The sequence below is a fragment of the Carcharhinus amblyrhynchos genome, chromosome 25, assembly GCF_965287045.1.
Source record: "Carcharhinus amblyrhynchos chromosome 25, sCarAmb.v2.hapA, whole genome shotgun sequence".
Classification (NCBI taxonomy): domain Eukaryota; kingdom Metazoa; phylum Chordata; class Chondrichthyes; order Carcharhiniformes; family Carcharhinidae; genus Carcharhinus; species Carcharhinus amblyrhynchos.
In genome coordinates this window covers 45007012-45023443 of record NC_137348.1, presented here as the reverse complement: position 1 = coordinate 45023443, position 16432 = coordinate 45007012, and the positions used below count along the sequence as shown (strand labels likewise).

Sequence of the window (16432 nt, the reverse complement as noted above, 5' to 3'; positions counted from 1 at the left end):
TATATTCCAAGTGCAGCCTAACTAAGGTTCTACAAGGCCGCAACGTGACTTGCCAATTTTTAAACTCAATACCCCAGCTGATGAAGGCAAGCATGCCAGATACCTTTTTGACTACCTTCTCCACACAATGAACTGTGTACCTGCACATCCAGATCTCTCTACCTATCAATACTCTTAACGGTTCTGCCATTTGCTGTATATTTCCTATCCTTATTAGACCTTCCAATATCATTACCTCACATTTGTCCGGATTAAACTCCATCCACGACCCCTCTGCCCAAGTCTCTAACCGATATCTATCCTGTTGTATCCTCTGACGGCCCTCATCACTATTCACAAATCCAGTAACCTACACTTACCTTTATCCATCAGTGCCTTAAAGCTTACAAATTGTGGTCAGTGTTCCCAAACTGCTCCCCTGGGTGGGCTCATTGCCCAATACCAGAACCAGTGCAGAACCTTTCCTAATTGGACTATCTACGTACCACTTCAAGAACCCTCCTGGGTGCTCCTTACAAACTCTGCTCCATTCATGCCCCTAGCACATAAACCCTCAAGATTTGCTCTTATTAAGCTTTACACAGATGCTGTATGATTTCTCATAAAAACAGAAAATGCTGGAAAAAAGCCAGCAAATGTTTTGAGTCAATTATACAAAAAGAAACTCCAGGAACTAAAATTTCAAAGAAAAGTTATATTGGACACAAAACTCCCTCTGTCTCCACAGATGATGTCAGGCTCGCTGAGTTTTTCTAGCATTTCTGTTTTTATTTCAGATTTCCAACATCTGCATTATTTTGCCTTTATTTAATAATAAAATATTGGAGCAAACTTACTTTCACCTTGTCTAGTGCTCTTTCGAGTTCAGTGTTGCTGCCCTGGGCCCTTGATTGCACAGCATCCTCCAGACTTTGCTGAGCCTCCATCCACTGGCCCAGTCTGCTGTACACAGCAGCTAAGTTGTACAGAACCTATGGCATGATGGAAAGAACAAGAGTTAGCTTGTTCTGAGACAATGCACAGCAACATGATTCACATCTAAGAATTTTAATTCTTACTTGAAACTGAGTTGGTGTTTAAAAAAGATATTGCATTTTGTTAAATTGATGGCAAGATTTGAGTTGCCCCAGTACAGGAAATTAGAAGTCTCATTAATGAAAACAACTAGCCATTATATAATGGGCTTTTGTAGAATTACATACATTCAAATGGAACAACGGAGGCCACTCAGCCCATTGTACCTCTGCCAATTCTTTGAAAGAGCTATCTGAATGAACCCACACACCTTACTCTGTCACCATAGCTGTGAGAATTGCTAATGAACCTGCTTCCACTTGCCTTCCAGTGCATATTCCAAGTCAAAACAACTTATTATGTGAAAAAAAATGATGATGGTCAGAGCCTGAAGCTATTCCAAACATTTCAGCCTTGCCTTTTGCATTTGTTCTGGGTGCTGCAGCTCCACCACTATTTACAGCCAGCAAACGATCAACTGTTCTGGCGATATAGCAAAATGTTTCAGGGATGAGGAATTTTCTTGTGTTGGAGAAGCTGGGGTTGTTTTGTTGGAGCAAAGGAAATTGTGGATAGATTTGACATCAGTGTTAAAAGATGTTATCTTACAAGTTTATGTAAGATAAGAGGAATTCTTCCCATTTCCTAATGCCACAATGCCTCCAGGACATAGATTTAAGTTTTGGGTGAGCGATGCAGATGAGGATGTGAAGAAAAACCTTTGTTACACATGAGGATAATGCAGTTGATGTAGTTTACATGGATCTCAGTAAGGTCTTTGACAAGGTCCCACATGGAAAGGTGTCCAAAAGGCTATTCCATGGGATCCAAAGCAAGTTGAAAATTGGATCCAAAATTAGCTTGTTAATGGGAGTTGCTTTTGCATTTGGAAGCCTGTAACCAGTGGTGTACCACAGGGGTCAGCACTGAGACCCTTGTGTTTCTATATATATTAATGACTTGGATGTGAAAGTAGAAGATATAATTAGTAAGTTTGCAGGTGCCATGAGAATTAGTGGTGTTGTTGATGGTGAGGATGATAATCTGAGGCCACAAACTGACATTGATCAGCTGGTAAATTGGGCTAAGCAATGGCAGATGGAATTTTGTCCTGATATCCTGATGTGAGGTGATGTATTTTGGGAGGTCTAATAAGGGAAGGATATGCACAATGTATCGTAGGTCCCGAGGGAGGATTGAGGAGTAAATGGACCTCTGTGTACAAGCCTGTAGATCCCTGAAGGTGGCATCATAGGCAGATAGGATGGTGAAGAAGGTGTATGGAATGGCTTGCCTTCATGAACCGGGGCATAGAATATAGGGGCAAGGAGGTCTTGGTACAACCTTACAAAAGATCAGTTAGAACATAGAACATTACAGCGCAGAACAGGCCCTTCGGCCCACGATGTTGCGCCGACCAGTTAAAAAACAATGACCCTCTAACCTAAACCAAACCCTTTCCATCCATAAACCTATCCACGGAGATCACAGATGGAGTATTGTGAGCAGTTCTGGTTGCCACACGATCAGAAGGATGTGATTGCACTGGAGAGGGTGCGGAGGGGATTCACCAGGATGAAAAATTTCATCTATGAGGAGAGACTGGGTTTGTTTCTCCTGTAGCAGTGCAGACTGAGGGGGGATCTGGTAGAGGTATACAAAATTATGAAAGGCAGGCTAGATTATAAGAATCTTTTCCTCATGGCAGAGGTGTCTAAGACCAGAGGGTATAGATTCAAGGTGAGGAGTCAGTGGTTTAGAGGGGAACTGAGGAAAGTTTTTTTCACCCAGAGGGTGGTGGTTTTATGGATTATGCTGTCTGAGAGGATGGTGGAGGCAGCTTTTCTCACAACATTTAAGAACCATCTTGACGAGCAGGCTATGGTCCAAGTGCGAGTAAATGAGATTTTTATAGACTGGTATTTGATAGTTGGCACAGACACGGTGGGCCAAAAGGCCTGGTTCTGTGCTGTATGACTGTCTATGAGTGACTGGTTACCTGGAATGTACTGCCCATGAGGAAATGGAAATGATCAGTGATTTCAAAAAGAAACTGGAAGGGGAAATAAACTTGAAGGAGTCTGGAATTAGAGTCAGGGGAATGGAACTGACTGAGTTCTCCTTCCTACCCTTACTCTGTCCCACTTCAGTGAATTCGAATCTAACCCTCAGTTTACTTTGTCTCCTTCCAAAACTTCCAAAACTGTCATCCTAAACCTCTCTTGCCCTGTTCAACCTAAAATCTTTCCCATTTCAATATCATGTCTATAGTCAAGGCATTTACTGCCTAATATCTGTCACTCCTCTTTGGGCTCAATGTCCTTTCCAAAATAAAAATGGAAAGCTTCCATAGCAATGTTTTGTTAAAAACCCAAGTATCCATATTTGACTCATTTCCAAACCACACAAACTAAATTATTCCTTACATAAATCAACATGATTTTCTCCTGAGTGTAATGTTGTTCTCATGAGAAAGTCAAATGGGATTCCCAATACAAATTCAAGCTGTTCCAGGTGTGGCATCAATATTGTTTGTCATCAGTGAACTGGATCTCTGTCACCTCTCACACTCACAAAGACAGCCTCTATTTATAAACACATAAAATACATTTTATCTGAATAACTATCTCACAAATTCCTTAAAACAATTTGAATACAAGCAAAGTGACAGGTTCCCAATGGTGAGTGGGGGTGGTGGAGCAGTTGGATTTTATGGAGAGTGTGGAATATGAGGCAACAAGTTCAAGAGGGGATCAAAATTTCTATTTGCAAATGGCAAGTTCAAATGCAGAGTACAAGTCAATGGCCTACCTCACACTGCACTGTGACAAGTTCTCACTTGTAATATGTTTGCCATGAATCGTTATTAATGTTAAAACTTTTTAAAAATTATGCCCTATTGTCAGGATAAATTTGGTGGCACAGCAGAATCTAATGACACCCAGTTCACATCCATTTAAAGGTGACACACACAACTGATTTTGTGCAGTCTGTCTGAGGTCAGCAGTTTCTCACATAAGAGGAGACGCTGAAGAATTGCAGCTTGCATCGAGGCTGAGGACTGGAAAGGGCCAATCAGTGATGGGGATAGGTAGGGAAGAGGAATGGCCTGGTGTCCTGAGGCTGGTGGGAGCAGTCAGTTAATGTAAGAAAGTGAGGACCTAAAGAACAGTGTCAGCATCATCTAGTTATGGGTTGATCTCTGGGTATTGGCTGGAAGAGTCCCTTTAGGGCTTTGAGTTTATCACCAAAATTTTAATTTTCCCCATTGAGTGCGATCTCAGACAATGTTCTTTACAATGCAAGGAATGGACAGCTAGGTGAGCCTGCAAGTTCAACCATGTCCCACAAAGTGGTGAGTACAACACTGATATGAACTTCTAACAGAGTTATCATTAAAAAAAAAGTTTCCTCCACAATAAAGAAAATGCCCCTAATTTCCTGATAACCATGAAGCAATACACTGAGTTCTTTGACTAAGCTGCTCTCACAACACCAGGTTAAAGTCCAACAGGTTTATTTGAGAGTAAACGCCACTAGCTTTCGGAACGCTGCTCCTTCGTCAGGTGAATGGAGAGTTCTGATCACAGACAGGGCATATAAAAGCACACACTCAGTTTACAGAATACTGATTAGAATGTGAGTCTTTACAGCGAATCAAGTCTTAAAGGCGCAGACAATGTGCGTGGAGATAGTATTAAGCATAGGTTAAAGAGACGTGTCAATACCTTTAAGACTTGATTCGCTGTAAAGACTTGCATTCTGATCAGTATTCTGTAAACTGAGTGTGTGCCGTTATACACACCGTTTGTGATCAGAACTCCCCATTCACCTGAAGAAAGAGCAGCGTTCCAAAAGCTAGTGGCATTTGTTACCAAATAAACTTGTTGTACTTTAACCTGGTGTTGTGAGACTTCTCACTGTGTTTAACCCAGTCCAACGCCAGCATCTCCACATCATAAGCCGCTCTCAACAAACAATAATGATGCCAACATGAAGAGAGTAACATAATGTGAAACATGTACAAATGAAATATAAATTTGAAAAATACCTGTGCCACTTGATAACCACTGAAAACTTTCCCCTAGATAAAAGAACATTACTGCGGATACTGGAATCTAAAGCCAAAATTGAGACTGGAAAATCTCAGCAGGTCTGGCAGCATCTGTACGGAAAGAAAAGAGCTGACATTTCGAGCTCAGATGACCTATGGACACTCCAGGGAGAAAAGGCCCAGTCTATCCAGCCTCTCTTATAACGCAAACCATCCAGTCCCGGTAGAATAGTGTATCTTTTCTGCACTCTTTCTAGTTTAATAATATCTTTTCTATAATAGGGTGACAGAATTGCACACAGTATTCCAAGTGTGGCCTTACCAATGTCTTGTACAACTTCAACAAGACGTCCCAACTCCTGTATCCAATGTTCTGACCGATGAAACCAAGCATGCCGAATGCCTTCTTCACCACTCTGTCCACCTGTGACTCCACTTTCAAGGAGCTATGAACCTGTACCCCTAGATCTCTTTGTTCTGTAACTCTCCCCAGTGCCCTACCACTAACTGAGTAAGTCCTGCCCTGATTCAATCGACCAAAATGCATCACCTTGCATTTATCTAAATTAAACTCCATCTGCCATTCATCAGCCCATTGGCCCAACTGATCAAGGTCCCATTGCAATCTGAGATAATCTTCTTCACTGTCCGCTATTCTACCAATCTTGGTGTCAGCTGTAAACTCATGAACTGTGCTTCCTAAATTCGCATCCAAATCATTAAATGACAAATAACAGTGGACCCAGCACCGATTCCCTGAGGCACACTGCTGGTCACAGGCCTCCAGTTAGAAAAACAATCCTCTACAACCACCCTCTGTCTTCGGTCATCAAGCCAATTTTTTATCCATTTAACTACCTCACCCTGGATCCTGTGAGATTTAACCTTATGCAACAACCTACCATGCAGTACCTTGTCAAAGGTCTTGCTAAAGTCCAACATCAACTGCACTGCCCAATCTACCTTCTTGGTTGCTCCTTCAAAAAACTCAATAAAATTTGTGAGACATGGTTTTCCACTCAAATTGCCATGCTGACTGTCCCTAATCAGTTCTTGCCTCTCTAAATGCCCATAGATCCTGTCTCAGAAAACCTTCTAACAATTTATCCACTGCAGACGTTAGGAGACATTAACCCTAACCCGTTCTTCTTAAACAAAGGCACACTTGCCACGCTCCAATCTTCAGGCCCCTCACCTCTGGCTGTCGATGATTTTAATATCTCTGCTTGGGGCCTGCAATTTCCTCCCTAACCTCCCACAATGTCCTGGGATACACTTCATCAGGTCCTGGGAATTTATCTACCTTGATGTGTTTTGAGGCTGCCAGCACCTCCTCCTCTGCTCCATTTACATTCCTCAAGACATCCCCAAGTTTCTCAACAGTAAATGCTGATGAGAAATATTCATTTAAGATCTCATCCGTCTCTTGTGAATCCACACATACAGGACCTTGTTGATCCTTAAGAGACCCTACTTTCTCTCCAATTACTCTTTTGCCCCTTACGTACTTGTAGAAGCTCTTTGAATTTTCCTTTGCCTTATCTACCAAAGCAATCTCATGTCCCATTTTTGCCCTCCTGATTTCCTTCTAGGCATCCATCTGATCTCAGCTGTCTATGCATGTTATGTGCCTCCTTCTTCCTCTTGACCAGGGCCTCAATATCCCGAGTCATCCAGGATTTCCTATGTCCACCAGGCTTGCCCTTCACTTTGAAAGGAATGTGCTCACTCTGAACTCTGGTTAAACACTCTTTCGAAAGCCTCCCACTTATCAACCATCCCTTTGCCTGCCAACAAAGTCCCCAATCAACTTTAGAAAGTTCCTGTCTGATACCATCAAAATTGGCCTTGCCCCAATTTAAAATTTTAACTTTAGGGCCATACCTATTATTCTCCATAGCTATCTTAAAACTAATGGAATTATGATTGCGGTTCCAAAGTGATTCCCTGACCAACACTTCTGTCACCTGCTCTTCCTTATTTCCCAAGAGGAGGTCAGGATTTGCCCCCTCCCTAGTTGGGCCATCCACACACTGAATGAAAAATTCCTCTCGAATACACTCAACAAATTTCCCTGCATCCAAGCCTCTAATACGATGTCTGTCCCATTCAATGCTGGGAAAGTTAAAGTCCCCTATTATTACCACCCTATTTTTCTTGGAACTATCTGTAATCTCCTTCCATATTTGCTCCTCAATTTCCCACTATTTGGGGGCCTATAGTACAATTCTTACCAAAGCGATCTCCCCCGTCTTATTTCTCAGCTCTACCCATATAGACTCAGTGGGCGAACCCTTGGATATGTCCCTTCTCAATACAGCTGTGATGTTCTCCTGAATCAAAAACGCAACTCTCCCTCCTCTTTTATCTTCTGTTCTATCTTTCCTATAGCATCTGTATCCTAGAACATTGAGCTGCCAGTCTTGTCCCTCCCGTAGCCATGTTTGAGTAATAGTTATTGTGGATGAATGGAGTTTTAAATTTTAATATACTGAAAGAGCTTCATTCAAGCAAACCTGACTTTTTGGTTAAAGTTGCTTTCTTTCCCACAATGCTGGGATTTTCCATGTGTGTGGAGATGCCAGCGTTGGACTGGGGTAAACACAGTAAGAAGTCTCAGAACACCAGGTTAAAGTCCAACAGGTTTATTTGGTAGCAAAAGCTTTCGGGCCTTTGACCCTTTGTCAGGTGAGTGGGGAGTTCTGATCACAAACGGGGGATGTAAAGACACACACACAGTTTACAGAATACTGATTAGAATGCAAGTTCTTAAAGGTGCAGTCAATGTGAGAGGAGATAGCATTAAGCATAGGTTAAAGAGGTCACTGTTCTCCTGAAGGCTGGGTAGTTTGCTGCGAACAATGATCTGTTGAGGTTGTGCGGTTGTTTGAAGGCAAGAAGTGGGGGTGTGGGGATGGCCCTGGCGAGATGTTCATATTCATCAATGATATGTTGAAGACTCTGGAGAAGATGTTGTAGCTTCTCTGCTCCGGGGAAGTACTGGACGACGTGTCCCATGTTTGTCTTCTGAGGAGGTCGGTGCGGTTTTTCACTGTGATGCTTCGGAATTGTCGATCGATGAGTCGAGCGCCATATCCTGTTCGTATGAGGGCATCTTTCAGCGTCTGGAGGTGTCTGTTGCGATCCTCCTCATCTGAGCAGATCCTGTGTATACGGTTCAGGAGAACAGGAACCATGATACCACACAACCCTGCCACAGCAACCTCTGCAAGACATGCCAGATCATCGACATGGATTCCATCATCACACGTGAGAATACCATCCACCAGGTACACGGTACATACTCTTGCAACTTGGCCAATGCTGTCTGCCTGATACGCTGCAGGAAAGGATGTCCCGAGGCTTGGTACACTGGGGAGACCATGCATTCGCTACGATAACAGATGAATGAACATCGCTCGACAATCACCAGGCAAAACTGTTCCCTTCCTGTTGGCAAAACCTTCAGTGGTCACGGGCATTCAGTCTCTGATCTTCGGGCAAGCATTCTCCAAGGTGGCCTTCACGACACACGACAGCGCAGAGTCACCGAACAGAAACTGATAGCCAAGTTCCGCACACATGAGGACAGCCTCAACCGGGATCTTGGGTTCATGTCACACTATCTGTAACCCCCGTGACTTGCCTGGGTTTGTAAAATCTCACTAACTGTCCTATCTGGAGACAATACACATCTCTTTAACCTATGCTTAATTCTCTCTCCACTCACATTGTCTGTACCTTTAAGCCTTGATTCGCTGTAAAGACTCACATTCTAATCAGTATTCTGTAAACTGAGTGTGTGCCCTGTCTGTGATCAGAACTCCCCACTCACCTGACAAAGGAGCAGCGCTCCGAATGCTAGTGGCATTTGCTACCAAATAAACCTGTTGGACTTTAACCTGGTGTTGTGAGACTTCTTACTGTGTTTTCCATGTGGCCAGTGGCTTGGAATTTGTCAAAGGACAGAAGGAGTCAGATTCAATAGCTTGTCCTTCGCAGGGATGAGTTGTGAACAGAATTTTGGGAGCCAGTGTTCCTGAGCTGGGTATTGGAATGTAAACAATATTCACCGAGATGATGAGGCCTGAAGTGACGAATGATACTGTGGTTGGATTTGATTGGCGGAATCGAATGATGCAATTGGGCTTCTGATCAATTCATTGGCTGATTACCAAGGAACTTTTGGGGCTTGAACTCTGCTAACATAAAGAGCTTGTTTCGAGAGGCAGTGTGAAGAACCCGGGAACCAGGCTCATAAGGAGAGATAACATCTGGAAGGGGAAGAGAACAAAGAACTGATTCAATGTGACAACAAAATCACGGCCAGGTTTTAATTACAAGTGGAAATGAACCTTAAGTTAGTAAAGTAACAGATAGTGAGTATTTGGTTTATGTATTGCAAGTTTTTACTGTGGTTTAAGTAGCTACAGAATAAAGGAAATTGTGTTTAAGTATTTAAAGTTGACTTTGTGTCCTTATTTGCTAGAGGTTAAAACACCCAGGTTTGAACAGTACTATAATATCCCAGTTCCATGCAGAGTTCATCTGCCTTACCCGTCAGGCCTCTTGCATTGAAATTAACGCAGTTTAATTTGGACATCCCTTGCTCTCTGCTCTGCTTTTGCCTGATCTATCTAGTACTCGGATTATTGACACTGCCTTTACTATTTATTGTACTCTCTAGCTTCTATGCTGTTCTCAACCTCCTCTTGTCTTCCTACTGCTTTGGGTCTCTCCCCCCCCCGCAACCCTCCTGTGGCTCTAGCAAATCTCTCTGCCAGGATATTAATCCCCCTCCAGTTCAGGGGTAACCCATTCCACCTGAACAGGTCATCCCTGTCCCAGAAGAGATCCCAATGATCCACAAATCTAAATCCTGCACCGCCTCCCCACACCAGCTCTCAAGCCACACATTCATCTGCCTAATCATCCAATTCCTACTCTCACACAAGGCACCAGCAGTAGTCCAGAAATTACTACCTTCAAGGTCCTGCACTTTAGCCTTCTGCCTAATTCTCTATATTCACGCTTCAGGATTTCATCCCTTTTCCTATTTATGTCATTGATGCCAATGACCTCTGGCTGCTCTCCCTCTCCCTTCAGAATGTCCGGCAGCTGCTCAGAGATGTCCTTGATCCTGGCATCAGGAAGGCAACACATCATCCTTGAGTCTCGATCGCAGCCATAGAAATGCTTGTCTGTGCCTCTAACTAATGAGTTCCCTATTACTACTTCTCACTTGCTCTTCACTCGACTGTCTCTACAGCAGAGCCAGATGTGGTGCCACAGGCCTGGATGCTGCTAGTATTTTCCCCCAAGAGGCTCTCCTCAAGAGTATCCAAAACGGTATACCTGTTTGAAAGAGGGATAGCCATAGGAGATCCAGCATAATCAAGGACCCCGGACATACTCTTCCACATTCTTCGGTTGGGAAAAAGATACAAACAAAAATCTGAAGATGTACCAACTGACTCTAGAACAGCTGCTGTCTCAAGCTCTTGAATGGTCCTACCATATATTAAGCTGATCTTTCACTGCATCCTATCTATAACTGCATCACTATATTCTGCACACTTTCATTTCTTTTTCCCCTTTTACTCAATGAATGGGATATTTTGTCTGTATAGTGCACAAGTACAATACTTTTCACTGTCTTGCCATCAAATCAATATGATTGGTATGTGCGATTAAAACGTAGCTATTCAAAAATGGCTGAAGCTCATCTGGATTTCTAACAGGTGCTACAGCTGGCCTTATCATTGGAAAATGCTGCAAGTGGAATATCTGAGTTGGAAGGTATCCCAATGCAAGTGGACACTCACACCAGTTCGACTGACTTCAGGGACCACCACTCCGCAGAAGATTACATAGCCTTACTCAGGAAGTATCCAGATGTGTAACTCAGGTCTGCCCACAGGACAGCCCCAGAGCAAAGCCAAACTTCAACCAAATACAAGTCCCTTCAGGATCCTGCCAGTAGTGCTGGTATGTGGTGTCGTTGCTGGTATGTGGTATCGTTGCTGGTGTGTGGTATCGTTGCTGGTGTGTGGTGTCGTTGCTGGTGTGTGGTCTCGTTGCTGGTGTGTGATGTTGTTGCTGGTGTGTGGTATCGTTGCTGGTGTGTGGTGTCGTTGCTGGTGTGTGGTGTCGTTGCTGGTGTGTGGTCTCGTTGCTGGTGTGTGGTCTCGTTGCTGGTATGTGGTATCGTTGCTGGTGTGTGGTCTCGTTGCTGGTGTGTGGTATCGTTGCTGGTATGTGGTATCGTTGCTGGTGTGTGGTATCGTTGCTGGTGTGTGGTATCGTTGCTGGTGTGTGGTATCGTTGCTGGTGTGTGGTCTCGTTGCTGGTGTGTGGTCTCGTTGCTGGTATGTGGTATCGTTGCTGGTGTGTGGTCTCGTTGCTGGTGTGTGGTATCGTTGCTGGTATGTGGTATCGTTGCTGGTGTGTGGTATCGTTGCTGGTGTGTGGTGTCGTTGCTGGTGTGTGGTGTCGTTGCTGGTGTGTGGTGTCGTTGCTGGTGTGTGGTCTCGTTGCTGGTGTGTGATGTCGTTGCTGGTGTGTGGTGTCGTTGCTGGTGTGTGGTCTCGTTGCTGGTGTGTGGTATCGTTGCTGGTGTGTGGTATCGTTGCTGGTGTGTGGTCTCGTTGCTGGTGTGTGGTATCGTTGCTGGTATGTGGTATCGTTGCTGGTGTGTGGTATCGTTGCTGGTATGTGGTCTCGTTGCTGGTGTGTGGTCTCGTTGCTGGTATGTGGTCTCGTTGCTGGTGTGTGGTGTCGTTGCTGGTGTGTGGTATCGTTGCTGGTGTGTGGTATTGTTGCTGGTATGTGGTATCGTTGCTGGTGTGTGGTATCGTTGCTGGTGTGTGGTATCGTTGCTGGTATGTGGTATTGTTGCTGGTGTGTGGTATCGTTGCTGGTATGTGGTATCGTTGCTGGTGTGTGGTATCGTTGCTGGTGTGTGGTATCGTTGCTGGTGTGTGGTATCGTTGCTGGTGTGTGGTGTCGTTGCTGGTATGTGGTCTCGTTGCTGGTGTGTGGTCTCGTTGCTGGTGTGTGGTCTCGTTGCTGGTGTGTGGTATCGTTGCTGGTGTGTGGTGTCGTTGCTGGTATGTGGTCTCGTTGCTGGTGTGTGGTCTCGTTGCTGGTGTGTGGTATCGTTGCTGGTATGTGGTATCGTTGCTGGTGTGTGGTATCGTTGCTGGTATGTGGTATCGTTGCTGGTATGTGGTATCGTTGCTGGTGTGTGGTATCGTTGCTGGTGTGTGGTATCGTTGCTGGTATGTGGTATCGTTGCTGGTATGTGGTATCGTTGCTGGTGTGTGGTATCGTTGCTGGTATGTGGTATCGTTGCTGGTATGTGGTGTCGTTGCTGGTGTGTGGTATCGTTGCTGGTGTGTGGTATCGTTGCTGGTGTGTGGTGTCGTTGCTGGTGTGTGGTGTCGTTGCTGGTGTGTGGTATCGTTGCTGGTGTGTGGTATCGTTGCTGGTGTGTGGTATCGTTGCTGGTGTGTGGTATCGTTGCTGGTGTGTGGTATCGTTGCTGGTGTGTGGTATCGTTGCTGGTGTGTGGTGTCGTTGCTGGTGTGTGGTGTCGTTGCTGGTATGTGGTATCGTTGCTGGTATGTGGTATCGTTGCTGGTGTGTGGTATCGTTGCTGGTGTGTGGTGTCGTTGCTGGTGTGTGGTATCGTTGCTGGTGTGTGGTATCGTTGCTGGTATGTGGTGTCGTTGCTGGTGTGTGGTCTCGTTGCTGGTATGTGGTGTCGTTGCTGGTGTGTGGTGTCGTTGCTGGTGTGTGGTATCGTTGCTGGTGTGTGGTATCGTTGCTGGTGTGTGGTATCGTTGCTGGTGTGTGGTATCGTTGCTGGTGTGTGGTGTCGTTGCTGGTGTGTGGTATCGTTGCTGGTGTGTGGTGTCGTTGCTGGTGTGTGGTATCGTTGCTGGTGTGTGGTATCGTTGCTGGTGTGTGGTATCGTTGCTGGTGTGTGGTCTCATTGCTGGTGTGTGGTCTCATTGCTGGTGTGTGGTCTCATTGCTGGTGTGTGGTATCGTTGCTGGTGTGTGGTCTCATTGCTGGTGTGTGGTGTCTAAACAACAATGTATGTAGTGAGGGACTCCCACAGTGTTTCAGGTGATTTTACTTGTGGGAAGTATGTTAGATTGCAGTTTCTGGAGGAGCGTGTAAAGGAGCTGGAAGGGGAATTAGAGGAGCTCCGTATAATTCGGGAAGTGGAGCAGGACATAGAAAGGAGTTATAAGGAGATAGTCACTCCTAGGAATAAGTCTTGGGTCACTGCCAGGAAGAGGGGCAAAAAGCAGTTGGGGGGACAATCCCCTGGGGCTGTTCCCCTCCAAAATAGGTTCTCGGTCCTGGAGGCTACAGTTGAGGAGAAATCAACTGGGGATAGCCAAAGGGAGCAGGTCTCTGGGGGTGAGCCTATTGGCAAGCCTCAGGTGGTTAGGGGTAAGAGATTGGGCCTCGTGATTGGGGACTCCACGGTTATGGGGACGGATAGGAGAGTTGGAGGTAAGGGTAGGGACTCTGGGCTGGTGTGTTGCCTACCAGGGGCTGGGGTCCAGGATGTATCGGACAGAGTATTCAGGACTCTTAGGGGAGAGGGAGATCAACCCCAAGTTATAGTTCATGTGGGGACACATGACATAGGGAGATTAAGGGAAGGGGATATTAAGCAAAGATTTATGGAGTTGGGATGGAAACTCAAGGCGAAGTCAGAAAGAGTAGTTATATCTGGACTCTTGCCTGTGCCACGGGATAGATTAGAGAGGAATAGGGAGAGGGAAAGTTTGAACTCGTGGCTGAGGGGATGGTGCAGGAGGGAGGGGTTCAGGTACTTGAGCAATTGGGGCTCATTCTGGGGAAGGTGGGACCTCTATAAGAGGGATGGTCTACACCTGAACCAGAGGGGAATCAATATCCTGGGGGGTAAATTTGCAAAAGCGATGCAGGAAGGTTTAAACTGATTCGGAGGGGGGGAGGGATAGTGAGGAAAGGGGGTGAAAGTGAGGGGGGCATAGTTGGGGAATGCAAGGCACGGCATAGTGGGGGTGGGGCGGAGCAGGGTTTGAAATGCGTGTACTTTAATGCGAGGAGTATTCGCAATAAAGTGGATGAACTTGCAGCGTGGATCAGTACCTGGGACTTTGATGTTGTGGCCATTTCTGAGACTTGGATAGAGCAGGGTCAGGAATGGATGTTGCAGGTTCCGGGGTACAAATGCTTTAGTCGGAGTAGAGAAGAAGGTAGAAGGGGGGGTGGGGTAGCATTGCTAGTCAAGGACTGTATCACAGTGTCGGAGAGAAAGTTTGATGAGGACTTGTCAGTTGAGGTAGTATGGGCGGAGATTAGAAATAGGAGAGGAGAGGTCACCCTGTTGGGAGTCTTTTATAGACCTCCTAAAAGTTCTAGAGAGGTTGAGGAAAGGATTGCGGAGACAATCCTGGTTAGGAGTGAAAGTAATAGGGTAATTGTTATGGGGGACTTTAACTTTACGAATATTGATTGGAGTTGCTATAGTTCTAGCTCGCTAGAGGGGTCAGTGTTTGTACAAAGCGTGCAGGAAGGTTTTTTGTCTCAGTATGTAGACAGGCCAACTAGAGGTGAGGCTATATTGGATTTGGTGCTGGGAAATGAGCCAGACCAGGTGCTAGACTTGGAAGTTGGTGTGCATTTTGGTGATAGTGACCACAATTCGGTTACGTTCACCTTAGTGATGGGAAGAGATAGGCGTGAACCTCGGGTCAGCAATTTTAGCTGGGGTAAGGGCGATTATGAGGCTATCAGGAGTGAATTAGGAAGCATGGATTGGATTAGGGATTGCAGGGACTGGGAACATCTGAAATGTGGAATTTTTTCAAGGAGCAGCTACTGCGAGTCCTTGATAGGTATGTCCCTGTCAGGCATGGTGGATTTGGTAGATCTAGGGAACCGTGGTGCACTAAAAGAGTTGAGTCGATGGTTAAAAAGAAAAAGGAGGCTTATGTTCGGATGAGATTGGAGGGCTCAGATAGTGCACTAGAAAGCTTTAGATTGGCTAGGAGGGAGTTGAAGAGTGAGTTGAGAAGGGCTAAAAGAGGACATGAGAAGACTTTGGCTGATAGGATTAAGGAGAATCCTAAGGCGTTCTATAAGTATGTCAAGAACAGAAGGTTGGTCAGGGCAAGATTAGGGCCAGTTACAGACAGCAGGGGGAAGTTGTGTGTGGAACCGGAGGAGATTGGAGAAGTATTGAACCAATATTTCTCTTCGGTGTTCACGCAGGGGGACATGAATATAGCTGAGGAGGACATTGGGTTGCAGGGGTGTAAAATAGAAAGTATTACGGTTGATAAAGAGGATGTGCTGGAAATTCTTGAGGGGCTGAAAATAGATAAGTCCCCTGGTCCGGATGGGATCTACCCTAGGATTCTCTGGGAGGCTAGAGAGGTGATTGCAGAGCCTCTGGCTCAGATCTTCAGGTCGTCATTGGTCTCTGGTGTAGTCCCGGAGGATTGGAGGATAGCGAATGTTGTCCCATTGTTTAAGAAGGGGAACAGAGACTTTGCCGGGAATTATAGACCGGTGAGTCTTACTTCTGTTGTGGGCAAGGTTTTAGAAAAAATTATTAGGGATAGGATTTATAGTTATTTGGAGTGTAATGAATTGATTAGAAATAGTCAGCATGGTTTTGTAGCAGGTAGGTCGTGCCTTACTAACCTTATTGAGTTTTTTGAGAAGGTGACCAAAGAGGTGGATGGGGGTAAGGCAGTTGACGTGGTATACATGGATTTTAGTAAGGCGTTCGATAAGGTTCACCATGGTAGGCTTATGCAGAAAATGCAGATGTATGGGATTGTGGGTAATCTAGGAAGTTGGATCAGGAATTGGCTATCAGATAGGAGACAGAGGGTGGTGGTGGATGGTAAATATTCATCATGGAGTGCAGTTACGAGTGGTGTGCCTCAGGGATCTGTTTTGGGGCCACTGTTGTTTGTAATTTTTATTAATGATCTGGATGAGGGTATAGTTGGGTGGATTAGTAAATTTGCTGATGACACCAAAGTTGGAGGTGTGGTAGATTGTGAGGAAGGGTGTCATAGTCTGCAGGGAGACTTAGATAGGTTGCAGAGCTGGGCCGAGAGGTGGCGGATGGAATTTAATGCGGAGAAGTGTGAGGTAATTCACTTTGGTAGGAGCAACAGATGTGTCGAGTATAGGGCTAACGGGAGGACTTTGAATAGTGTGGATGAACAGAGGGATCTAGGTGTGTGTGTACATAGATCCCTGAAAGTTGGGAATCAAGTAGATAAGGTTGTCAAGAAGGCGTACGGTGTCTTGGCGTTTATTGGTAGGGGGATTGAATTT

General features: G+C 45.3%; 1 protein-coding gene across 2 annotated transcripts in view; it reads right to left on the bottom strand.

The window, feature by feature from the left end:
• Positions 1-16432, bottom strand: part of LOC145358212 (neutrophil cytosol factor 2-like) — a 154297-nt gene that overhangs the window by 83312 nt on the left and 54553 nt on the right. For both annotated transcript variants that reach the window (XM_080212022.1, XM_080212023.1), the window contains exon 4: positions 837-971. In XM_080212022.1, the coding sequence (XP_080068148.1) occupies positions 837-971 (135 nt within the window). The remainder of the gene's footprint in view (positions 1-836; positions 972-16432) is intronic.